This window comes from Protopterus annectens, chromosome 2.part0, assembly GCF_019279795.1.
Source record: "Protopterus annectens isolate FY-2018-M chromosome 2.part0, PAN1.0, whole genome shotgun sequence".
NCBI classification, from domain to species: Eukaryota; Metazoa; Chordata; order Ceratodontiformes; family Protopteridae; genus Protopterus; species Protopterus annectens.
In genome coordinates, this window is record NC_056728.1 from 28,511,695 (window position 1) to 28,538,965 (window position 27,271).

Here is a 27,271-nt window from a genome sequence, read left to right on the forward strand (position 1 = left end):
CCTTTCTAAACATACTGGAAAATATTAAGATACAACCAAACACCCTAATACTGGGTGATTTCAGCTACCCTGCCATTAACTGGGAAACTACTCAGGTACCAACACCTTTTCCTAATGGTTCTTGGAATTCATAAATTTCACTGGATTAACTAATCCATTGTCCCACCAGGGGCTCCAATATCCTAGACCTGGTCATTACCAACATGGGAGATAGATGCTCCACACCAGTGGTCACCCCCTCATTGGTCAGGTCTGACCATAAGTTAATCACCCTTGACATCCGCATCCCACCCCACCCCCCAGTAAGGAAACCTCTGTAAAAAACTTCTCCAAAGCCAACTTCATGCTACTCAAGTCATAAGTGATAAACTTCATGACACCCATGCAGACGGGAGCTGAAAGTTTGACTGCTGAATCCTACACTAAGGCACTGTACGAGCACTTCTACATGTGCATGAATCGTGCCATCCCAAATAGAACCAAGATGCTCTCCTCCAAAAAAAGGAAGCCATCTGGTTTTCCCCTCCCATAAACTATACAACAGAAGGAAGAAACTGTTTCAGAAAAGAGGAAAATCCCAGGATGCAAAAAACTCCCTTACCAGCCTCAGTCAGAAGCTGAGATCCCTCATAAAATCCTCCAAAGCAAGTTATGAAAATAAAATTGCTGAAGATTCCAAAGACAACCACAAGGCATTATATAGTTATGTCAAAAATCTAAATGGCAATGCTCAGATCTGCTCTGAGCTACAACACAATGGCATTAAATGTAGTGATCCCAAGGATATTGCCAATATCTTGGCAGATCAATTTAGTGCCAACTTCACCCCCCCCTCTCACCCCCTAAAGGGCCCATCTCAATACCAAAAGATTGCCAAATTCCAGTAATCGTGGCCACACAGGTAGAAACTGCACTTTCCAAAGCTAAGAATACAGCATCCATGGGACCAGATGACATCGTGGGCTGTCTACTACATGAACTACAAAATGAACTGGCACCTCACCTTAGTGTCATGTTTAATCATAGCCTCACCTCAGGCTTCATGCCCACTGAGTGGCGCACAGCTACAGTTATCCCACTCCACAAAGGGGGATCCACCTTTGGATCCCGGGAACTACCATCCCATCAGTCTGATGGGCCTGATCTGCAAGGGCATGGAATGCATTATCATGGAACTTATAAACAAAGACATTGGCAACCTTCAAACACTGGACCCCACCCAGTTTGGGTTCATGAAGGGCCGATCTTGTCTCCTGAATCTGATTGACTTCTTCGAATCAGTCTCCAAAGCTGTGGATGAGGGTAAGGAGGTCCACACAGCCTATGTGGACCTCGCCAAGGCCTTTGACACCATCCCCCACTCTGGAATCGTAGATAAACTTACTAAGCTGGGCATAAATCTCTACGTCACTCGATGGGTTGCCAACTGGCTTACTGACAGAACCCAGACTATAAAAGTAGCAGACTCCAAATCCAGCTCCAGACAGGTGACAAGTGGAGTGCCTCAGGGTTCAGTCCTGGGACTGCTCTTGTTTAGCATCTACTTCTCTGAAGTACAGGCCAACACTAAGGGACTCTGGCCAACAAAGTTCGCAGATGACTGCAAACTGGGAGCCATTATTGAATCCCCAAAAGATGTGGATATTCTACAAAAGGGCCTTACAGAAACAGATGCTTGGTGCCAGAGCCATGGGCTCAAGCTTAATGCCAAGAAATGTATAGATGTTAAGTTGTCAATCTCGCCTTCATTCTTGCTTGATGGGTTCGGAGCCGATCCCTCGGCTCCGACTCGGCACTTGCTAAGCTCGAGAGTCACTTTTACCAGCTCGAGGCAGCCCCATATCCCATGATGCAAGGCGGTAAGTACCCAGATCTCGTTTGCCGCTTCGCTTATGAGGTCCTCCTTTTACCAGCTCCTGGTAAGTGATTCACTTTATTGATATTAAAGCCCCTTTTTGTTAAAAAAACCTTTTATTGTTAGTTATAAGTTAATTATTTAGATTTCCTGACAGAAAATCCCTGTCTCTTTTAATATTTTTTAGTCAAACTTTACCCATCCCATCCCCTCCCTGTTAGGGTGTGTGTGTGTTTGTTTTTAGGAATACCTTTTTGGTATTTTCTTTAATTTAAATTTTTGACTGGTGTGTGTGTGTGTGTGTTTTGTGAAGCACCATGTCAAAGGAGAGGGTCTCAGGTTTTAAGAAGTGTGACTCGTGCTGTCAGAAGATGTCTCTGACAGACGGTCACACTTCTTGCCTGTATTGCCTGGGGCCTCTTCACCTGCAGGACTCCTGTGCTATTTGTCATTCCTTCAGCCAGAGAGTCCTGCAGGAAAGATGCAACAAGCTGATACTTAGGGGCCTTCTTGCCGGAGGGCTCTCCGCTAAGTCGGCTCCATCAAAATCAGCTAAATCTTCCAAGGCCCAGGCTTCTGTGTCTAAGCCTGCGGCCTCGGCTCCGACTGTTCGAGTCGAGATCGCTCGGCTGGAGCCGATTCTGGCTTACAAAGCCTTCGCACCGATGGCTATCGGTGCGAATCTGCATCGACACTTCGTGTCGGCTCCGATCGGTTCCGACCCCCATGTGGCACAGGCATCGGTGTCGGCTCGATCGGCTCCGACACCGTTACTTTGGTGGCTGTATCGGCTCGCTGGAGCCGATACATCGAGCTTCCTGTCGGCTCCGAAGTCGGCTCGACAGGATCTATAGTATCGGTTCCGATGGCTCATTCCAGGAAGAGGTCGAGGTCTCCTTCCTTGGAGCCGATACTTTCGCCCGGCTTCACCTCTTCTTTCGAACGGAGCCATCGGAGCCGATCTTCAAGGTCATCCAGACTGTCAGATCATGACCTAGAGAGAGTGGTCAGTAGATTACTTAAGTCACAGGTACTGGCCCAAATGTTACACAGTCCGTCTCAACAGACGTCTGTTGGTCCACACCCGTTACAGTTCCTCCTTCAACTCTACCCCAGAGCTTGGAGTTGGAGTCTTCGGAATGGTTACTGCTACGGCTGGAGGACGGATACCCCTTCTGTTCCTTCAGCCTCTACTCTTATCTCCTCTTCGAGACCTTCCTTAGAGGGATTCAGTGGTCGGGCTTCCATGGTCTCCTCCGAGGGGTGAGTGGCATCGGACCCTTGTCCAACCCGCTCTTCCTTGGAGCCTCGGCCTTGGTGAGCTCGGCTCCGACATCTGCCTCGGAGACTTCCCTTCGGTGGTCCCTGGAGTTCCTAGCTCTTGAACGGGTTCTCTCGGACCTGCCTGGGAGGGAGCATTCGAGGTGATGAAGAGTGTGCTGGCCACTGGTATCAGTCAGCAGTCTGTTCCCGTAGCTCCTCCCTCTATAGTACCTGTTGACATCTCTGCCACTTCTCTTGCTCAGGTTATCCAGAAAGCTACCGTTTTGAGAGCCAAATTGATTCTCATTGCCCCTTACTGGCCTCGACAGGTTTGGTTCCCGTTCCTCAGCCGTGGCATCTGGACCCAGTGCCAGATCTTCTGATACACCAATCGGGTCAGCTGCACCGGTCAATCCCTTCTCTCAACCTCACAGCATGGTTGCTCCACTTCCTTCCTTAGCCAGGCTTCCTTTGATCTCTAACCCAGTTAGAGACATCATAGTAGCTTCGCTAAAATCCTCTACCAGGAGGATTTATACAAGCAAATGGAAACGTTTCTCTTATTGGGCTAAGGCCAAGAATATCGATCCTTTTACTGCCCCTGTTCAGGCAGTCCTGGACTTCTTAGCAGAGATTTTTCATGCAGGCTCCTCTTCTTCCACAGTCAGAGTTCAATTGGCTGCTATTTCCAATTTTCATGTCGGGATAGCAGATCATAATATTATGTCCCATAGGCTCTGCAGGGCCTTCTTGAAAGGAATTTTACTACTAAAACCTCCAATCAGGAATCCTCCTCCTCAGTGGGATCTAAATTTAGTGCTGACATCCTTGATTCTTCCCCCCCTTCGAGCCAGCTGCTTCTTGTTCCCTGAAATATCTTTCTTGGAAAACTTTATTCCTAGTGGCTATTACATCGGCCAGAAGGGTGTCTGAACTTCATGCTCTTTCGGTTCGACCCCCCTATTTGGTTTTTCACAAAGACAGAGTATCTTTGAGAACTAACCCAACCTTTTTGCCAAAGGTCGCTTCAAAGAACAATTTGAATCAATCCATTGATCTCCCTGTATTTTTCCCTAACTATTCAGATAGAGCTGAACAAAAGCTACATTATCTTGATGTCCACCGTCAACTTAGATATTATTTGGACAGAACAAAAATTTAGAAAATCTGATCAACTTTTTGTTTCCTATGCGGATAATAAAAAAGGCCTTCCTGTTTCTAAAGTCACTTTGTCTAGATGGCATTCTTCGGTCATCTCTGAAATTTATCTGCTCAGGGGAAAACAGCTGTGCTCAAAACCTAAAGCACATTCAACTAGGAGCTTAGCTACTTCTACAGCTTTTCAAGCTAGACTTCCTTTAGACACTATTTGTGCAGCGGCCACTTGGGCCACTCCTCACACTTTTGTTTCCCATTACAAATTGGACTTGGCCTCCAGGGACAGAGCCAGTTTTGGCTCTACAGTCCTCAAGAGTTTGTTCCATTGAGCCACCCAGGATAGAGGTGCTAGGGACGCGGTCCCATCAAGCAAGAATGAAGGCGAGATTGACAACTTAACATTAAGAAGTTATGTACCTACCATAACGTTCCATGTTAGTTGTCTTCTCGCCTTCTTTCTTGCGACCCTCCCTCCTTCCCCCTGGCCTGGACAGACCTTGTTATAAGAAACTGTTATGCTGAAGACCATTCAGACCTGGTCCTTCTTCCATCTGTAAGTTTTTTCTTTCTTCCTTTGGGAAGTATTTTATGCTTGGTGCTATTGCCCTTTGTCATCAAACGAGATCTGGGTACTTACCGCCTTGCATCATGGGATATGGGGCTGCCTCGAGCTGGTAAAAGTGACTCTCGAGCTTAGCAAGTGCCGAGTCGGAGCCGAGGGATCGGCTCCGAACCCATCAAGCAAGAAAGAAGGCGAGAGAAGACAACTAACATGGAACGTTATGGTAGGTACATAACTTCTTATTATCCCCTTTGGGAAAAACCATGTACCCATGAATTACCACATAGGTGGCAGTACACTAAACACCGAAAGTGTGATGAGAGACTTAGGAACATAGGTGGACAGTGGTCTCACCATCGATAACCACATTGCCACAACAGTCAGGAAATCCTTCTATGTGGCACACCTCATCACTAAGGGCTTTTCATCCAGAAAAAAGGAGGTCATTGTCCCACTGTACTCATCCCTCATTAGACCCATTATAGGGTACAATGCCCCATTTGGTATGTACCTCACAAGACATCTGCAACAGCTGGAAAGGCCAGAGAAATACATCACTAAAGGAATCACAGGCCTAAAGCAGATGCCCTATGCTGACCATCTAAAAAACTCCACCTATAGTCTGTGGCATATCGTCTACTCAGATGTGATCTCTGCTTAACATACAAAGCCATGTCAAACCCTGAGCTGTTGGACATGCTCTACTTAAAGAAATCACAATCCCTCAGAGCCACATGCTCCAGGGATCTAAACCTTGTCATCACAATGAACAAAACATGCTGGAGGGATAGGTTCCTGACCCAGAAACTCCCTATACTCTGGAATAGACTGCCCATATATGTCAAGCAGAGCACCTCCTTGGACCTCTGCAATTGAAACCTTGACAATTGGATGGGAGATAGGAAATTCACCTTGGGGATCACATCAGTCACCCTGCTAGACAGGGGTCCAGGGAAGTAAATATTGTGGGAAGAAATATACAGGGAATTGTTATGGCTAGGCATGTATAGGCCCTAGGGCCGATAGCCTAGTACCAACCTATGAACCTATGTTGATACTTCTCTCCCTAGGACTCCAATGAAAATCAGATACATAAATATTTAAGCTTGGGTCCATTTTGCCAGTAATGCGATTTTATGATTGGATGGTTGAAGTCCATTTTTTATTTTATATTTTATTATGTTTAACTAACTTTTTGATTAAACTGATGTTAGATTGGGGTTCTTGGGAGATGATTTAGGTGGAGATAGCTGTTTTGAGGGTGTTTGGCATTTAGTTTTAGTGAATGCAATTTGAGATGTTCTGTAGTCCTATCTCGCCTTCATTCTTACATATGGGTTCAGAGCCGATCCTCGGCTCTGACTCGGCCGATTACAAAGCTCAAACTCTCTCAGTTTGCTCGTGGCTAGGTAGGTATCCCATAGTGCACTAGTAAGAATCCCCAGATCTTGTTTGCCGCGTCTACGAGTTTACAAGTGCTCTCTTTCTTAGCCGTGGCTAAGTTGGATTTTTCTTCATTATTCTTGTTTATAGTGATTGTTTTTTCATAGTAGTAGTAGCTTAGTATATATAGCTTAGTCGTTGTTATTAATAGATAGCAAATTAGTAGTATGTTTTTGAAATTTTGCAAAGTTGTTATTGAAAACTTGTTGGCCGTCGCTTCCGCCGGCCTTTTTTCCCCCTCTGAGTGGTATCCCTTACCTGGTGTGCTAGTTTTTTGCTATATTTATATATATTAGCGTAGGTCCGTGTTTGGGTTAGGACCTTTTCTAATCTTGTATTTTTTGACTAGAATAGTAGTATACAATTGATAGCTGTGTGCAGTGTTCTTTTATTAATTATTATTAGCTAGTTAGCTTGTTGTTGAATTATTGCGATTCTTGTAGCAAATTCTTGACGTAGCTTCTCCTCTGTTTATGGCTAGGTCCATTTAAGTTAGAGGACCTAGTCCTCTATTAATCTTTCTCTAGTGTTTTTTCTTCAGCAGGGCTAGGCCCATTTAAGTTAGAGGACCTAGTCCGCTGTTTTTTGCTCGTCTTTGTGTATTGTTCTTGAGCAGGGCTAGGCCCGTTTCAGTTAGAAGACCTAGTCCTCTGTTGTTTTTTCCTTGTGTGCAGTGCTTCTTGCAGGACTAGGCCCATTTAAGTTAGAGGACCTTGTCCTCTCTTCCTGCTTTCCCTCCTGTGTTTGTGTTTGTGACAATATGTTTAAGGAGTCTAAGGATCATAAACCTTTGGGTTTTAAAAAGTGTCTCAAATGCTCTCAAAAAATGTCACTGACTGACGGACATAGTAATTGTGTTTACTGTCTAGGTGCCATACATCTTCAGGAAACATGTTCCTTTTGTCACTCCTTCAGTTCTTGGGTTCTCCAGGAAAGGAAGAACAAATTGATTCTGAAAGGTCTCGTTAAGCCTTCCTTTGAGGAGGATTTAGCCAGCTCTTCATCATCGCATTCCAGGTCTTCCTCTTCTAAAAAAGAGAAAGTCAAGTCGGCCAAGAGACATTCTCCCACACCAACTATTTTGTCTGGACCTCCACAAAAAATCTTAAAATTGGACAAACCTTCTACCACTTCAGCTCCACTCTCCTTGGAGCCAGTTGAGGTTATCAATATCGACACTCCAGTATCGGTCTCACGTTTTTCGGAGCCGACTACTGAACATTTACCTCGGAGCCGGTCTAGAGAATTATTACCTATCTCCCCAACTCTCAGATCTCCGATTTTGCAGAGATCTAGGTCACCTACCTTGTCTTCCAGATCCTCCAAGAGTCTTTCTGAAGAGGATGTAGAGAGAGTAGTGCTTAGACTCTTGAAGTCGTCGACGCTAGCTAATTTGTTGCCGGATCCGACCCAATCAGCTCCAGAACCATCTAAGGCCAAACTCCCTACTTCTGTTCCTCCACTGAGCCATGTTGGTCCTTCGGAGCCAGAGCTATCGGTGCCAGTTGTTGTGGAACCTTCAGTTCCAGCACCTCTCGTGTCTGTCTGGGAAATGAGTTCCTCTCCCGACACCTTCGGTGCCGTCCTTGGTGTTTAGGAGCCGAAGCTCACCAGTCGGCCATGAAAGGGACTCTTGGACCTGGACTTCTTCAGTTCCGAGCCTAGCTCTCGGTGCGTCGGCTAGGTGGAGCTCGGATCCTACATCTATGTCAGAGCCGATCGCGTTGTTGCCGAGGGCTACTTCCGCTTCCTTGGAACCGAGGCTGTCCTCGGAGCCAGAGAGATCTGCCTTCGAGATGATGAGGAGCATGCTGTCTAGGTCAGCTCCACACAAAGGTACTGATGCTCTTCCCCCCCTCAAGCTCTGACCTCTGTCTCAACACCATCTCACTCTCTCTTGACAGCAGAGACCCGCAGCCTCAGGAGCCTCCATTGGGTGGCCCCCAGTCTTCCAAGACCTCCCCAGAATACCCTTCTGAGGAGCCTCCTCAGAAGAGAACTTGCAAGAGGAAGCATGTCGACTCCCCTAATGAGTCCATCACCTCTGACACTGACCTCGAGGAGTCAGAAGGGTCCCTTAGGTCGTCCTCTGATGATATCTCCTTCATAGATGTCCTAGAGATCCTTAAACAGAGAGGCGGCTGGCCCACTCTCACCCCTTCTGATGAGGAGTCAGTGTAACTGAAGGCTTTCGGGTCTCAGCCTTCAGCCTCTTGGGTGTCTCCAACTTTTGATGAGCTCTTGGAACTAGTCTGTTGAAAGGTGTGAGAAACTCCTGATGCCATGGAAGCAGTCCCCAGAAGGCCTAACAAATTTCTTTCAGCCCCCAAAGAGAAAGAGTTTTTGACGAAAGGTGTGCCAGTAGATGCCATGGTAGTGGCAGCAGCCACAAAGAAGGAACTAGTGGCCATTTCCTCATCTGTCCATCCACCGAACAAGAAGTCTCAAACAATGGATAGATACGGGAACCGTATCTTCTCTTCAGTGGCGTTTACACTCAGATCGCTGAATTACCTCACCCATTTTACTAGGCTTCAAAGAGCTCTCCTAAAGGAACTAGGAGATACTCTCCAAGGTACATTAGCTGAAGGAGTCCCTGAGAAGGTTACTGTTCAGTTGTCCACCTTAAACTCCATTGTTACCGCCTCCATGAGGCTATCTTATGCAGCAGATGGAGTGAGCAGGGTAGCGGGTTCAGGAGTTTCCCCTTAGGAGATACTCCTGGATGCGTTTATGTAACTTTGCAAAGCCCTTCAAATCTACATTTACCAATGCCCCCTTTGATGGTTCCTCTCTGTTTGGACCAAACATAAAAGATACACTCACCAGGTGTGAGCAAGAAGGGAAAACTTTCTCTGCCGTGGGAGTACATTTTTCTGTCCCTTCTAGACCATACCCTAAGGGTTAGAGAGGCAGGAAAATGTGGTTCAAGAAATCACAGAAAATTTTCCCAGATGCACAAGGTGATTCCTCCTTCAGAGGCAGAGGAGGAGGAAGTAATGGTAGACTTCGCCCTAGAGGCAGGGGGGGGGTCCGCAAAATCAGGGTGGCCACGATTCCTTTCATGGACATCCCTGTCAGCACTCCTGAAGTGGGGCCTGACTGCAGTTCTTTGGAGCCAGTCGGGGCTCGCTTATCTTTGTATCCAGAAGCCTGGCACGACATCACCCAAGACAAGTGGGTACAAAGAATAATTTCCAGAGGATACTCCCTACCCTTCTCTTTTCCACCTCATCCCACCAAGAAAATCCCAGATGTTCCTCCCAATCACAGGGATTAAGCAACTATAGAAAGTCACCCAAACCGTCTCTGCAGACCAGATGGGATTCGGAACTTACTCCAGATTCTTTTTAGTGCCAAAATGAACAGGGGACTAGAGGCCCATTTTGGATCTCAGCAAATTAAACGAATCAGTGAAGAAATCCAAGTTCTGAATGGTAACACACTGCAGTTTATACTCCCTTTGTTAGGGACAGACAATTGGATGTGCTTCATAGACCTCCAAGATGCATACTACCACATAAAAATGGACAGAGCATCGAGGAGTCATTTACGCTTCCAGCTGGGAGCCAGTCATTACCAGTTTTGTGCTCTGCCCTTTGGTCTCACCACAGCCCCCAGGGTGTTCACCAAATGCATTGTGGTAGTAATGGCTCACTTGAGATGTCTTGGATTCCAAGTGTTTCCGTATCTGGACGACTGGCTTCTGACTGCCACCACCAGGCACCTACTTCTACAAGCCAGGGATTCAGCCATCCAAGTCTGCACTCATCTAGGGATTACTATAAATTTGGAAAAGTCTGCCTTGTTGCCCTCTCAATATGTGACTTTTATAGGCACAGAAATAAACACAGTCGCCATGATGGCTCGCCTTCCTACAGACAGAATATAAAATCTATGACAACAAATATACAGTCTACTTCTCCAACACAAAGTCAAAGCTAAGACAGTGCTCAAACTTCTAGGAACCATGGCCTCTACTATAACTTTAGTTCCACTAGCCAGACTACATATGAGAATCCTTCAAAGGCTACTCTTTTCACAGTGGTCTCTTCAACAACTGCCTCTGTCTCATCCTATTTTGATAACGGAATCTTGCAAAAAGGACCTTTATTGGTGAATTCAGTCCAATCAACTAATGATAGGGACACCATTCATTCCTCGCCAACCCGTTGCTACTGTGACCATGGATGCCTCCCAGATAGGGGGTGCATTATCTAGGCAGGACAGTCCAATGCACATGGCAAGAACAAGAGGCTCACTTGCATATCAATGTCTTAGAGATGAGAGCATTGCTACTAGCGTTGCAAGCACTTTATGACTTTCTTCCTCTAGGGACAATAGCAATCCAAATCAGACAATATGTCCGTGATATGGTATATAAGCAAACAAGGAGGAACCAGATCTTACCCCTATGTCAAGAGGCTCTTCGTGTTTGGCAGTGGGTGATATCTTCCCAATGCTTTCTAGTTGCAATGCATATCCTGGGGACAACCAGTGTGATAGCCGACAAGCTCAGCAGGGCAATCTTGATGCCTCACGAGTGTTCTCTGAATCAGAAAGTCGCGTAACAGATTTTCTGCAAATGGGGACAGCCTTGCTGCGATCTGTTTGCCAGCCCAATCATCACCTAATGCAGCAGCTACTTTTCCCTTATCCACCCCCGGGGGAGACACAGGGAGACGCACTTGTTCACAATTGGCCCTCGGGACTTCTTTATGCATTCTCTCCCTTTCCGCTAATATCGAAAGTGTTCCAGAAAGCAAAGACCTTGGGAAGCAGAATGACTCATCACTCCTTACTGGCCTCATCAGATTTAGTTCCCCTTTCTCGGGCCTCACCTTCTGGATGATCCATGGACTCTGGACCCAGTACCAGACCTTCTGACACATGTCAGGCACCTTCCACCCCTGTCTCCACACCCTCAGCTTGACAGCGTGGCTGCACCACTTCGATCCCTTGTCAGTCTTCATGATTTCTCCCCCGCAGTTACACATATCCTCATGTCTTCTCACAAGCCTTCTATGAGAAAATTATATGCTAGCAAATGGAAAAGATTTTTATATGGGCACGAGAAAAAACATAGATTCTTACACAGCCTCCATTACCTTGGTGTTAGAATTCCTAAATTATTTCATCAGGGATCAGCTGCTGCTACAATCAAAGTTCAATTGGCAGCAATGTCCAATTTTCATTTGGGACATTAACCTAATCTTATGGCTCACAGATTGTGTACTTCATTTTTAAAAGGCATTACCTTGCTGAGACCTCCCTTTCAGGAATCTGTGTCTCCCTGGGATCTAAATTTTGTTCTGTCCAAACTAACTTCCCTGCCTTTTGAACCCACACAAACTTGTGAATTAAAGTTCCTTTCATGGAAGACCATTTTTTTCTAGTAGCCAGTACATCCGCCAGAAGAGTATCAGAGTTACAAGCACTGTCAGTCAAACCTCTTTACTTGATCTTTCATAGAGACAGAGTTTCCCTTCATACAAATCCGTCCTTCATCCCCAAGGTTTGCGCTCAATCTAATATGAATCAAACTATTGAACTGCCAGTCTTTTTTCCTAATCATTCAAACAGAGCGGAATATAAGTTTCATCAACTTGATGTTCACAGACAGTTAAGGTTCTATCTGCATAGAACCAAGGAGCTTAGGAGATCAGACCAATTGTTCTTGTCTTTTTCTGAGACATGAAAAGGTATGCTAGTCTCTAAGATAACATTATCAAATTGGATTTCAAATTGTTTATCGTTTATTTACTCTTCCAATGGCAAAGAACTCCTGTTTAAAATTAAGGCTCATTCTACCAGATCCGTATCCACATCTGCTACCTTTCAAGCCAGAGTCCCAATTGACAGTATATGTGCAGCAGCAACTCGGGCTACCCCTCATACGTTTATTACACATTACAAATTGGATTTGGCCTCAAGGGGTAGAGTCTTCTTTGGTTCCACAGTTCTTAGGAGTATATTCCCGTGAGCCACCTGAGAAAAAGGTGCTAGGGACGCTGTCCCATATGTAAGAATGAAGGCGAGATAGGACTACAAAACATAAAAAAGTTATGTACTCACCATAACATTCCAGTCCATCTTGCCCTTCATTCTTACGAACCCACCCACTTACACCCGTCCATGTATCCTTGGAGGATCTGGAGACAAGATAGTGTATATCTTCTGTAGGGTGGAGACCTTTCATATTTGTTGTTCCTTGTGGAAATACCTTCTATCACTTTTTTTTAGACAGCAGCAAACAAGATCTGGGGATTCTTACTAGTGCAGTATGGGATACCTACCTTGCCACGAGCCAGCTGAGAGACTTTGAGCTTTGTAATTGGCCGAGCCGGAGCCGAGGATCGGCTCTGAACCCATATGTAAGAATGAAGGGCGAGATGGACTACAAACATGGAATGTTATGGTGAGTACATAACTTCTTTTTTTTTTTAGCTTATCTAAAGCTTGAAATGGGTTTTCAGAGTAGAGTTTTTGACTTGCAGAGGATAAGCAAAAATGTACACACACACATACATACATATACATATACATATATATGTATATATATATATATATATATATATATATATATATATATGTATATATATGTATATATATATATAATATATATATATGTATATATATATATATATATATATATATATATATATATATATATATATATATATATATGTATATATATATATATATATATATATATATATATATATATATATATATATATATATATATATATATATATATATATATATATATATATATATATATATATAAATATATATATATATATATATATATATATATATATACGGATCTAGGACTATTGCACGAAATCATAAATGGCCAAACACACTTTAGCAAAAGTGCTTTTCACCGAAAAAGCACTTTCACTAAAGTGTGCAAAAAAAAAAATAAAAAAACAACTAAATAAAAAAAAAAACCCACAGTACTCACGTTTACATGGGGGGGGGGGGCAAGCCCCCCTGCACCCCCCCACTTTTATATTCTTACTCCGAGATCGCGCTACAGTGGGAAAAAGGGAATATTCCCTATCCCCACTGTGCTAATCTCAGCAACAGCCATTTCCCCATGTTTGTATCTTTTTTTTAGCACACTGTCACGAAAGTGCTTTTTCAGAGAAAAGCACTTTCGGGAAAGTGTGCTCGGCCGTTTCACTTTCGGTGAAACGGTCATTCAATAAATAGTACGGATCTCATATGTGTGTGTGTGTGTGTGTGTGTGTGTGTGTGTATGTACACACACACACACACACACACACACACACACACACACACACACACACGTGTGTCTATTTATATATATATTAATGTATGGGAAGATGAGAACAAACATAATTCAAATGTAAGTTAATAAAAAACTATTTACATTGCCTCATAAATCCAGCAAACATTTTTTGAAAATTATTCACTTCAAAAATATACAGAATAGGGCATAAATCATTTTAGTATTATCTTAATAGTTCACAGACAAACTGAAATTTTAACATGTGAGTTGAGGTATTGAAGGGTTCTTGATGTTCTTCGTGTTTCACTGTTGCAGTCATTACATTTGGGTTATCTGCTTGCAGGTAGCCCTCAGTCGGCCTGATTAACAAAGTCTTGGGGGTCCTGCGTCAGTTGCTGTCTCTTCTTCCGTGACGTCAGGGCGTCAGGGGTATAAAACATGCAGCCAATGTCATTACATCAGTCTTCCTTGCCATGCGGTGCCCGAAGAAGAGAAGCAATTCGGAATCTAACATGGCCCCTGACTCTTTAACTCCTGCTTCCAGAAAACCTGATAGATATTACAGGGTTCCTGACTCTCACAAGTTCCTTTTCAAAAATCCTACTGTGGATCCTGAAACCATTTCACAGGGACCCAAGGGCATTAAAGCTACTACTCCAAAAATCCTACTCCGTCTGATAGAGACTCCAGGGCGCTGGATAGATGGGGTAAGAAGGTATACACTTCTGCAACTTTGGCCATTAGGGCCTTGAATTGCCAGTTTCATATGTTAAAGTATCAGCTGCATATTTTTGGATTGCTTAAACAGAAAATTATGTTGATTCCTGATTGTGCTGAAAATAAGGATTTACAGGATTTTATGCATTCTGCTGAACAAGTTGGTAAACATACATTGCAATGTGGTTTTGATTCGCTAGAGGCATCTTGCAGGGCTGCGGTAACTGGGTCTGTACTTAGAAGGCATGATTGGCTTAAGGAGCAATCCTTGCCAGATCATGTTAAAGCGAAATTACTGGATGCTCCCTTAAATCAGGGCCACCTGTTTGGCAACAAGGCTGAAAAAGTTCTTAAAAAGATGGAGGAAAAAGCTAAATCTATGCAAACTGTTAAAGACTTTTTACAAGTACAACCTCCAAGATTTAGTAGGCATTGGCCTTCTAAGAATTGGTCCTTTCCTGCCTCTTCCAGACCTTCTCAGTCCAAACCCAGATCCAGCAGAGCACCCAGGTTTCAGTCCCAGGGGATGCACAGGACTAAGCAGTGGGGGCCTCCACTTCCAAATTTGGGAGTAATAAAACTCCCCCCCGATGATAAACTGTCTCAATGACTTATTTTTAAAACTTCCAAGCACTTCTCAACTGACTGCCCCTTTGGGTGGAAAAATTGCACTTCATGCAAAGAACTGGAGACTCATTACCCAGGACAAATGGGTTTTAAATATAGTGTCAGAAGGATACAGATTTCACTTCCACACATCACCAACTCCAAGTGGTTGGCAGGATATACCAAAAGCAATTACTCTCTCTCTTAAGCATAGGGGCTATTAAGTTGGTACCAGAAGAGAAAAAGGGACAAGGTTTCTACTCATGATTTTTCCTGGTACCCAGAAAAGACAATTCATGGCGTCCTATCCTGGACCTGCCTACTCTAAATACCTTTTTGGTGATTCCAAAATTCAAGATGCTGACTCTTCACCAGTTGCTTCCTATGCTAAGCAAAGATGCCTGGTTGGCAACACTAAATTTAAAGGAAGCATACCTGCACATCCCAATCAGGGAATCTTGCAGAAGATACCTACGCTTCAAAGCAGGCTACACACACTATCAGTTCTCTGCACTGCCCTTTGGTTTTCTACTGCGCCCAGGGTATTCACAAAGTGCCTAGCTCCAGTCATTGCATTTTGCAGGCAAAGAAATATTCAAATATACCAGTACCTGGACGATTGTCTAATTCGGGCAGAAAACCAGGACATACTTTTAAATCATCTGGCTTTTGTACAGAGGGTGCTAACTTGTCTAAGGTACACCATAAATGAAAGAAATCACACCTGGTACCCTGTCAATAAATTATATTCCTGGGAGCAAGCTTGACTGCAACTTCCCAGATGGCTTTCCTCACGCCAGAGAAACAAATTCACTTGACAACCTACTTCAAACAAATGGTCACAAAAACCCTGCTATCTGCAAGGCAAATACTACAAGCCTTGGGGTTTATGGCCTCCTGCATTCTTCTAATTCCATATGCAAGACTGCATATGAAGAAACTACAGTGGTATCTAAAAAGCCTATGGTGTCAACATTCTCAGGATCTAGAAGCAGTGATTCATATCATTCCTTGTCTACACCTAGAGTTCCTTTGGTGGGCAGAGGCCTGCCACCAAAACAAGGGACTACCATTCACACTACCCCCTACCGCCCAAATCCTAACAACAGATGCATCAGACTATGCATGGGGGGGGGTGCACCTGGCAGGGAAGTGCATTCAGGGCAAATGGAACCCAACTCAAATGCACCTTCAAATCAATCATAAAGAAATGTTACCTGTACAGAATGCTCTGACAGCCTGCAAGGACCACATTCATCCAGGACAATTAATGGTAAAGATGGACAACACCACTGTTATGTGGTACATAAACAAGCAGGGGGGTACACATTCTTACCCCCTCTGCAGACTAGCCATGGCATTGTGGAACACAGCCTTGAGCTACCAAGTACATCTACAAGCTCAATTCCTGCAGGAAAACTAAATACACTGGCAGATAGACTAAGCAGAACTTTCATGGACCCACATGAGTGGAAACTGGAACCAAGGATTTTCAACATGTTGACAAGCAAATGGGGCCCAGATATAGACCTGTTTGCCTCTCCCCAGAACTATCAATTGGAAAAATTTGTGCAAGGACTCCCCACAGACTAGCTTGGAAAGTGGATGGTCTGTCCTTCAGCTGGAAAAACCTGTCAGTTTATGCCTTTCCTCCTCTGCCTCTGCTCTCCAAAGTACTACTAAAGATCAAACAAGACAAACCAAGGATGATTTTGATTGCACCAGCCTGGCCACACCAACACTGGTACCCCCTCCTGTGCAGTGTGTCACTGTTGGCCCCATGGCACCTGTTTCAGACTCCTACCCTGCTGTCTCAGCAGGAGAACCAGATTCTGCACCCTCAGCTTCAAACACTGAACCTAGCAGCTTAGCTAATTACCTAAGCTCTCCTTTACCATCCCTCAGTAAACCAGTGATGGATGTCATTTTAGAGGCAAGGAGGTCTAGTACTAGAAAATCTTATGCTGAAAAAATGGAAAAGATGCTGTGCCTGGAACCAATCCCAAGGGATGAGCACAGCAGTGCCCAATTTACCTCAGATTTTACAACACTTAACTGAGATGCTTCACAAGGGCCTGTCTTTTTCCTCAATAAAAATTCACGCCTCAGCCATTTCAGCTCATTATAACACAGAGCCTCCCCTCTTCTCTCTTCCACTGTTAAAGCAGTTCCTCAGAGGGGCCAAAAAATTAAGACCACCCAGGAGAGCTCCAACTCCAGCCTGGGACCTTAACATTGTATTGGAGAAACTCACCCTTCCTCCTTTCGAGCCAGCTGCTACTGCAGATTTAAAATTCCTTTCTTGGAAAACAGCTTCCCTTTTAGCCATCACTTCAGCAAGAAGGGTATCTGAATTACAGGCCCTTATGGCAGTGGAGTCTTTCATCATCTTTCATGCAGACAGGGTGTCCCTCAGGACCAATCCCTCTTTTATGCCAAAGGTGGTATCCGGTGTGGCCTTTAATCAGTCTATTCATTTGCCTACCTTTTTTCCTAATCCACAGAACAAAGGGGAACGGATATTGCACTCCTTAGTTGTGCACAGACAACTTAGATTATACTTGGACAGGTCTAAACCTCAAAGGAAATCTGAACAACTGCTGGTGGCATTTGCTGCAGGGACAGAGGGGAAGGCTATTTCAAAGTGAACCATCTCCAAATGGATAGGCCATTGCATTTACTTCTGCTATAAGCACCATGGAAAACATATCCCACAGGGGATCAGATCCCACTCACCGAGGGCTGCATCTACCTCTACAGACTTTCTCAGAGGCGTACCTACCAGGGACATCCTAGAAGCTGCTACCCGGAGTTCTGTACATACTTCCACCAAGCATTACCATTTGTCAATTTTCTCTAAATCCAGCGCTGGCTTTGCCACTGCAGTTTTGCAGGGCCTTATAGCTGGTCCTAATGCTATCTAAATTCCTCCTTCCATCCTTAGCTTTGGGAATCTACCCAAATGTAATGACTGCAACAATGAAACACGAACAACATAGTACAGTTGTGTACACTTATCATAAATGTAGATGTTCAAGTGTATTCACTGTTGCAGTCCTGGTTACCCTCCCTCCAGCCCCCTGACTTCGTTTGGCTATACCTCTTCTCTCCTTTTCAATGCTTAAAAGCTTTTTGGTGTATCTGCTTTTTTGTTTGAGGTATAACCTTGTATATTTATAGATTTAATTGCTTCCCATTAGGGGGGCACCTGACTTCTGGGGCAAGAAAAACTGATGTATTGACGTCGGCTGCATGTTTTATACCCCTGATGACCTGACGTCACGGAAGAAGAGACAGCAACTGACGCAGGACCCAAGACTTTGTTAATCAGGCCGACTGAGGGCTACATACAAGCAGATAACCCAAATGTAATGACAGCAACAGTGAATGCACTCGAACATCTACATCTATGGTAAGTGTACACAACTGTACTTTTCATCCATTAGCTGGTAAGGAAACACTAACATTTTCTGACAAGTTTCTTGTATGTCTAGTTTGAATAAGAGAGCTGTAAAATAGCTTAATCTTAAGGTTGGCCATTTGTAGCCTGGTGTTATGTGTTTTTGAGTGCACCACGTTTATCTTTGTTTTTGAAAATGATACTGAGGTGCAGCTTAAAGTGTTTTGAAGACAAGCTTTTACAGGATGATATCATGATCTCTAGTTGCAACAAAAGGAAGAAGGGTCTTTGTAGCTGTTTTTGTCATCAGTATATGTTTGCTTCATTAAAGGAGACAATGTAGAAATGGAATTTGAGCCAAGACTAAGACAACCAAATTAACTTGGATAGGGTTATACTAAGATGATATAGGTAGTTTGGAAAAAAAATTACATTATGGTATGTAAAATGTCTAATTAACATGTCAATCAATATGAATCACAGAGTAAATGTGTGTAACTCTTTTTAAAACTGGAAAGGTAAGTGACATGAAAAAAATACTAACTGCCAGCATTTCTGTTAGTGCTACAGTTTCAGTTTGCAAAGTATTTAATGTAATCCAGATTATGTTCTTAGCTGTTTCAAAGAAGCTGAACAAGGTATATACATCCATAACAGCACTAGGATCCACTGTCCTAATTATAAAAACAACAGTTCTTTATCAGTATCATTTTTCTCTTTAATTATTAATATAGTTCTGTTTTTATAAATGATTTATTTGAGGTTTTCAAACTCAAGTGGCCTTAAAAGTGTCTTTTTTCCTCTGCAGATGTAAATGAGTGTGAGATGGGTGCCCCCTGCCAGCAGCGTTGCGTTAATGCATATGGATCATTTTTATGCCGATGTGAGCAGGGTTATGAGCTTGATAGGGATGGGGTCAGTTGCAATGGTAAGTATGTCTGTTAACTGGCTACCAAATGTGCTTTAAGAGGAAAATAAATTGTTAAGTGCACTGATTATTGCAAAATGAACTGAGGTTATGCATTTTTTCTCAGAATGCAACGTCTCTAAAAGAAGAGATCACTAGCATTAAGTATGCATTACCAGTCTTTTAAAAAGAACATAGTTTAATAAAAGTAGTTATAGAGTATGACATTTGGAGTGGCAGTAAACAACTTCTATTTTCTGTGGAAAATTAGTCATCATGGCAAACATTAGCTTCATCATTACTGTCAAAAAGTTGCAGTTAATGTAACTTGCAAGCCAAACTGAAAATGTCAGTTTTCAACTGATATAACCAGGGTAAGAGAGTTGTATAAATTTCAGTCTCCTTAGAATAAATGTAGAGAGTTCACAGTCATTTAAAGAAATGACAGAAATGCTAATAACATTTTTAGCGTAAATGGCCTGATATTTCTTTAGAAAGCAGACTGTTTATAAATTTAATGATATTAGAGTATGAAAATAAACTTTTAAAGTCCTGTTTCTTTTGCACTGTCAATAGCCTCCTCAGCAACTGGAGTTGGTGTTTGTATTTCAAACCAAATGCAGACAGCAATTCTGTTGTTTATTTGCAGCTGCCACTACTTATGTTGATTAAAAAAACTGCTTTCATGTTTCCTGCCACCTTCAGTTCATCTTGTGAGTCTTGATGTAATTCTGACCTCCTGGAAAACTTGGTGTTCCAATATATCTGACGTGGCTGCATCTGTGTTTCCTGATGGGCTATTAGGGTATCAGGTCTAGAAAGTGAATGTCATCCTCTGATGTTCTTCTGTCGCAACCCCTTAAGTTACTATTTCCATCTGAATGCCTTGTAATTACAATTATTTAAATTTCATTGTGTCTTTCTCCTCTTGTTTTCCCTTCTAATTTTTTCTTTAATATTTTTCAACACCTTGTCTATGTTAAGTGTAAGCAATCTAAGAGACAACTCTGCATTAGCCGACCCAGCATTTCATCTGTGAATTTATTTGGTTTAGTGACATCCTGCTTAGTCCCACTGAACCAGAAAGAAACATATCAGAACTGAAAGCATTTTTTGCTCTCATTGTTTGTATCAAATGGGGTTATTGGGCTTCTAAAAGACTTTAAAATATAGGGTGTGATATAAAATTCCAAGTACTTTCTCAAAGAAATAGTCTTAAAATATACCTTATTTTAAAGCTTGTTGTCATATATTGTTATTTCATACTCCACTCTCTCGTAATAAGAATTTCCATGTGCACACAAAAGAGATGCGTGCATACACGTTCACTCATATACACATACATGCGTGCACGCATGCTTGCACACATACACACTCATGTTTGACTATACATATGTAGACAAAATGGATACATAGCACTAGAAGATGCAGAGACTGAGTTGTAGCAGAGGTGATGCAGTTATGAACGTATGTGGATGTGCATTTGAGTGAAGACAAGAAAAGCACTGAGGAAACAGTGCTATAACTACAGTTTATGCTGTGCTGACCCAGAGTAAATGCAAGGAGGGTACATGTGAATGTAGATTTTACCACGTACCTCAACAATGCTATCTCCTTAGTCACTTTGAAATGTTTACCTCATACATGCAGTTTTACTGGTGAGTGTTTTTAAATGGTTAAAGATTAGTCTTCAAAATTAGATCTCCAAGCTTGCTTGTAAGAATGCTGCAAGACCCAAGTGTACCATACATATGTATGGGATTGTGGTCTTCCAGCAAGTTCTCTTCAATGACCGTTACCCTCAGAACTAGATACCAGCTAGCAGAAGTATGGCAGGTGTTATTACTTTTTAATCTTGATAGTCCTTGTACTTTTTTGCGGTGAAATAGTACTAAACTTGCAATTCATGCTACTAAAGACTATGAACATTTCTACAAATGGATCTAGCTATAGCGACTCCATCATGTTTTCTGATCAGTTATTTTCTGCAGCTATACCACATAGTATCATAATGCAAGCACAGTATTTTCTGTGCAACTGACATGTTGTTTCTTTATGAATTGTAGTTATGGAAGATTTTTCAGCAAGAGGTGTAATTTTTTTTTCTAAGTTTAGGTTTTTTGCTCCCATGGCTCCCAATCTGACCAAACCCCATTTGTTGCCAATAGTGGATATTCGCAACATAAGGGTGACAGCCTTCCAGAAGGACCATCATTCAGGCAGTAAGGAGGGAGATTTGTCCCCTGATGGCATCCCAGCAAAATATGTCATAAGCAGTAAGCCCCCCCTGGATAGGAGACATGAAACTTACATCACTGCAGGGATCTGCCCTCCACGTGTGAGTGCATGCTCTCATGCCCTTAATGAAGAAAGCTACTCCTTATGTGCTTGATGGCAGAATGCCTACCACAGAGCTCTCACTTGTGTCATATGAGATTAGAGCACATCTTCCAAAGCTTTGCTGGAGATAATGAGCTAAACTGGGAGAGGAAGGAGGTATTGCTGACTTTAGTATGCCAGACAAAATAGGAACTCATTGGCTATAACCATAGCTAAGTATGGTCATCGCTGATGTTCTGCAAAGGATAGGGCTCAGGAAACTGTCACCAGAACATACTCAAGATAGAGCAGGCTTCAGCCTGATGCTCTCCAGTCTATTCAAAGTGAATTGGGCCCAGCAGCTTGTCACAGAAACCTCTTTGTCAAATTTGTTAGTCAACAAAAGCATCCATTTAGTAACTATAAATTACCCTGAGGTGCTATTATTTTGAATTTAATAAGATTAGTTGGAGAATTGCTGAAGGTTCCCCATTCTCAGATAACTTTTAGTGACCAAAATATTTGATTGGAAAGGTACAATGAACCATGTTTAGATTAATGTACTTTAGTTATCTATAGTTAAGGTTAAGGAGATCTCAAATCAGAAGACGGGAAGACATTTGGTAAAGCGTAATCACCAAACAGTGTGATTCATTCTCAGTTTTAAAACACATTCACTTCAACCAAAAACTGAAACTTTGGACCTCGGGGTATTGGAATTTGCCAAAACTAAGTAGTGCTTCACAGAAGCTTAACCAAACAGGCATTAATGAGATGTGGAAGAACAAAGCAAATGTTAATATAATTTGCAGATCTCAAAGAAGGAAAAATACTATGGTTCTCAAATGAGGTGCCCGCAAAGGTGAGTGAAAATATGTAGCATATAAAAAGTATAAAGTAGCAAAGAAGGAGGAATACAGGAAAGTATAACAACTAAGCCATTCAGATCAAAAATGCTCTGCCTAGCTCTGTGGTTATAATGCTATCTGAGCAGGTTGGTCTATTTCATGCCTCCTAAAATACGAAAAGGAGAGGGAGTTTGACAGAGGCAGAAGACAGTGGTGCCTTTAACTTAATCCATGCACTGAATTCATTGTGAATGAAATGCTGTTAATTGAGCACGTAAAGTAAAGCACTGCTTTACTTGTTCAGTCTAAGCTAAGTATTTCTTTTACAGTTAAACATTTTTGCTTGTTTCAGGCAATCACTGTCTAGCCTAGTAGCACAGAAGTATTTCATTTATCTTTAATGCAAATGCTAGCTGGTATAAATGAGTTAACGCATAAAGAAATGGCTACAACTGTCACAGACGCAAAGGCCCTAGCATAGGAAAGGATGACTAGTTCCAACAAACAGGGTGATTTAAAAAAGTTGTAGATTTATAAGGAAACAAACAAATATTAAAGAGGGATAGTGAAGCTAAGAAAATGGGTGACATAGCAGCAGAAAAGAAAGAAAAAACAAAATACAAAATGAATACGTCTTTTCAATATTTGCAAATGAAAAGGACAGGCATTTACTAAAACTAACAGCAATAGTTCCCAGGATGGTGGAGTTGACCACTGTATTTTCACAGAGAAAAGGTCCTTGAAAAAATGTGAACATCTAAAGGTATACAGCATGAAAACTAGACTGCATAAGTCAGATATCCAATGAGGCAGCATGAAAAGAGGAGTATAGCCTGAGTGAGAAGAGCAAACGTGGTTTGTGAGCCATTCAGGATGCAGGGCACCTGTTTGGCTGAGGTGTCTTTAGGGTGGCAGATGATGTGGGTCTTCAGAGGAATATGTGGTCACCAAGGAGGGAGGGCGTGTATGTTGTGCAGAATATAGGTAGCAGTGTCTTGTCTGAGGAGACAGCTGAGCTGAACGTGAATAGGGCCAGGGAGGTGGCAGAAAAATGTGAACAGATTGCTGGTGATACAGAAAAGAAAAGAAAAATAATACTATAAGACTATATTGCCAGGCTGCTACACTGGATAAAAAGAAGAAGAGCTTTGGATTAGTAGGAAGCTGGCGGGAGACCTGAAAGAAGGACCAGTAAACCAGGGACATTCATCTTATCCCAGAAGGGGCAGCAGTGCATAGAGTTAGGCTGTAAATGTGCATTTCAATGATCACACCTTTAAACTAAGATGGGAGAGGTGAGGGAGTGTCACAGAAGCAGAAAGCAGAGGTCAAGCAGTAGACAGAAAGGAAAAAAAAAACAGATCAGAACACAGCAGAGGAATGATTAATAATGCCTAGTAGCATGTTTTGCTAGTTATACTGTGCATTGCAAGGAGTATAGTTGGAAGTTGGGTGCGCTGAAAGAAGTGATACAGAAAGGGAGCAAGTGGGCATTGCTGATAATAGATAAACATGGGACAATGACAAGAATGGGTGGGACATGAAGGTACCTTAGTATAGACTGTTCAAGAATAGCAGAGAAGAGAGGGATGGAAGTAGAACAGTCCATCTGTATAACATAGGACATCAAAGGAGAGATAAGAAAAATAAGAGGAACTTCATCCCATAGGAGCAAAACAGGGAGCAGGTCAGAACCTACACTAAGCAGCCTGGCAGCTCAGGTGGGATCATAGTAGGTTACTAAGCTATCGACCCGGAGGTCATTTTAAGCCTAGCTGATTCATCCAAATGTAATACCATAGATGTTCATCGTGTTACACTGCTGCAGTCATTACACTTGGGTTATCCTGCCGTCAGGCAGTCCCGTGGTCCCGTAGTCGGCCAGAGTTCCAAAGTCTTGGTCCGGCGTCGGTTGCTGTCGCCTCTTCCCTGACGATAGTGTGCCAGGGGTATATAAGATGCATCCGACGCCATTTTCTTCAGTCTTTCCTGCCGCATGGTGCCCAAAGCAGAAGCAGTTTGCAAGTGCCGGTCGGCCGACTCCTGAGATTTTCGAAGTCGAATTTCAGATCCGAAGTCTTCAATAAAGCTAAGTACCCCATTGGGGAAACTTTTTTCTTGCTTCAGACCGATGTCAGAAAAAGTTAATAATTGTATTTCTTGTGGGAAGCAAATACCTCATAAGGACTTCCACTCTTACTGTATTCCATGCCTACGCCTGGATCACGATGTCACTAGTTGTCGGTTTTCTGCTAGATTTAACAAACGCACTATAAAAAGACGTTTTGATTTTGCTTTGCACTACTTTGGCCGAAGGTTCAGTTATACTATGCCATCGGATCAACCGACGACATCAATACCGGTTCTCAGTGAGGCGCTTTCGCAGCCCCTGACACCCACTACCTCAAAGCCACAGGCCGCTTCTGACTCCCACGTGGAGACAACTAGGCCTCTGGAAACTCAAGGTATTGGGCCTATGGAAACTAATCCCTCAGATGGGTCCGGAGTCGCTGAATAAATGAGATGTTAAAGAAAATGGAGGATAAAGCTAAAACTATGCAAACAGTCAAGGACAGGTACAGCCACCTTGGTTTAGCAGAAATTGGCCAACAAAGAATTGGTCCTTTCCAGTGTCAGACAGGCCACAGAGAGGCAGATACAGCCGCCCAAGAGGCAGATCTCAACCCCAAGGCTCAAACAGACAATGACAGTGGGACACCTCAACCCCAAAAGGAGGTGAGGACAAGTCTCAACCTTACAGGAAACAGTCACAATGACTTTCCCCTTTGTATGCCAAGCACGTCCCTTTTGGAAGCCCCCTTAGGGGGAAAACTAGCACTTTTTTCTCAAAACTGGCAAACAATAACCCAAGACAAATGGGTTCTGAATATTGTGTCTCAAGGTTACAGGTTCCACTTTCATACTTTACCAAGGCTAAAAGGAATGTCAGACCTGCCACAAAATCAATGGGCAGAGGCACAAAACAAATTTCAGCCCTCATGGACATGACAGCTATTCAAAAAGTACCACAACAGGAACAAGGACAAGGATTTTACTCAAGACTCTTCATGGTCCCCAGAAAGGACAAGGCCTGGAGGCCCATACTAGACCTTTCAATTCTGAATACTTACCTGGATATTCCAAAATTCAAAATGTTGACATTACAGCAACTTCTACCCATGCTGGGCAAGAAGGCTTGGCTTGTTACTCTGGACCTCAAAGAGGCATACCTGCATGTCCCTATCAGACAAAATTGCAGAAGATACCTCAGATGTAAAGCTGGTACAATGCACTACCAATTCTCTGCACTGCCCTTTGGCTTATCTACTGTGCCCAGGGTCTTCACAAAGTACCTGGCACCAGTACTTGCATTTTGCAGACAAAAAGGAATTCAAATATATCCATACCTGGACGACTGCCTCATTCAAGTAGAGACAAAGGACATTCTTCTACAGCATCTGGCATTTGTAAAAAGGTTGCTAATTTCTCTAGGCTACACAGTAAATTAAAAGAAGCCAAAACTAGTGCCCTCGCAACAGATTATATTCCTGGGTGCCAGCTTAAATACAACGGCCCAGATGGCTTACCTCACGTCAAACAAGTGCAACTAACTCAATATTTTCAATTACTGGCAAAAACGTCCCATCTCCCTGCAAGAAAAATTCTGCAGGCCCTGGGATTCATGGCATCTTGCATTCTACTAATACCATATGCCAGACGACTGCATATGAGGAAATTACAGTGGTACCTAAAAAGTGTTTGGACTCAACACTATCACAGTTTAGAAGCACTAATACCAATGATTCCCTGCCTACAACAGGAGTTTCGATGGTGGGCACAGGCATGTCACCTAAACAAGGGTCAGCCTTTTACCCAACCCACAGCCAGGCAAACTGTAACAACAGATGCTTCGGATTACGCCTGGGGAGCACACATGGCAAGAAAATGCATTCAGGGCAAGTGGACCACAGACCAGATGCATCTTCACATCAATCAAAAAGAGATGTTGGCTGTTCAAAATGCCCTAACAGCTTTCAAGGATGATCTGCATCCAGGACAATTATTACTAAAGACAGACAACATCACAGTAATGTGGTACATAAACAAGCAAGGGGGCACTCATTCTTATCCCCTATGCAGGCAAGCCATGACCTTATGGAACACAGCTCTAACGTATCAAGTTCACCTGCAAGCACAATTCCTGCCAGGAAAGGAAAATACTCTGGCAGACGATCTAAGCAGAAATATCATGGACCCTCACGAATGGAAATTGAATCCACAAATCTTCAGCATGGTAACGCAAAAATGGGGATGCCCAGACATAGATCTTTTTGCCTACCCACTGAATTGCCAACTACAAAAATTCTGCACAAGGACTTATCACAAACAAGCATGGAAAGTGGATGCTCTTTTGTTCAGCTGGAAAAACCTAAAAGTTTATGCCTTCCCGCCACTGCCACTCCTTTCAAAGGTACTCCTAAAAGCCAGACAAGAAAAACCACAGATGATCCTGATTGCTCCAGACTGGCCATGCCAGCACTGGTATCCTATCTTAAGGAACTTGGCTCAAGGACCACCATGGATTTTGCCTCAAATTCCACACCTTCTGACTCAACTAAACAATCAGATCCTGCACGGTCAGCTCAAAACCCTAAACCTGGCTGCATGGCAGATACATTAGCCAAACAGGCAGTACCTCTCTCTAAAGCTGTTATGGATGTCATTTTGGAGGCCAGGAGGCCTAGCACCAGGAAAGCTTACTCAGAAAAATGGAAGAGATTCTGCGCCTGGAACCAGGCTCAAAACCTTGACCTTCTTGTTCCAAACATTCCTCAGATTTTACAATACTTAACTGATATGCTGGACAGTGGCCTATCCTTCTCATCAATTAAGATCCACGCCTCTGCCATTTCAGCACATTACAACACAGATC

The 27,271-nt window shown here is 43.1% G+C and overlaps 1 protein-coding gene across 1 annotated transcript in view; it reads left to right on the forward strand.

Annotated features, from left to right (window-relative positions):
- The window catches only part of EFEMP2 (EGF containing fibulin extracellular matrix protein 2), a 725,363-nt gene that overhangs the window by 533,504 nt on the left and 164,588 nt on the right, over positions 1–27,271 (forward strand). Inside the window, exon 7 of the mRNA XM_044060512.1 lies at positions 19,073–19,192. Within this exon, the coding sequence (XP_043916447.1) occupies positions 19,073–19,192 (120 nt within the window). The remainder of the gene's footprint in view (positions 1–19,072; positions 19,193–27,271) is intronic.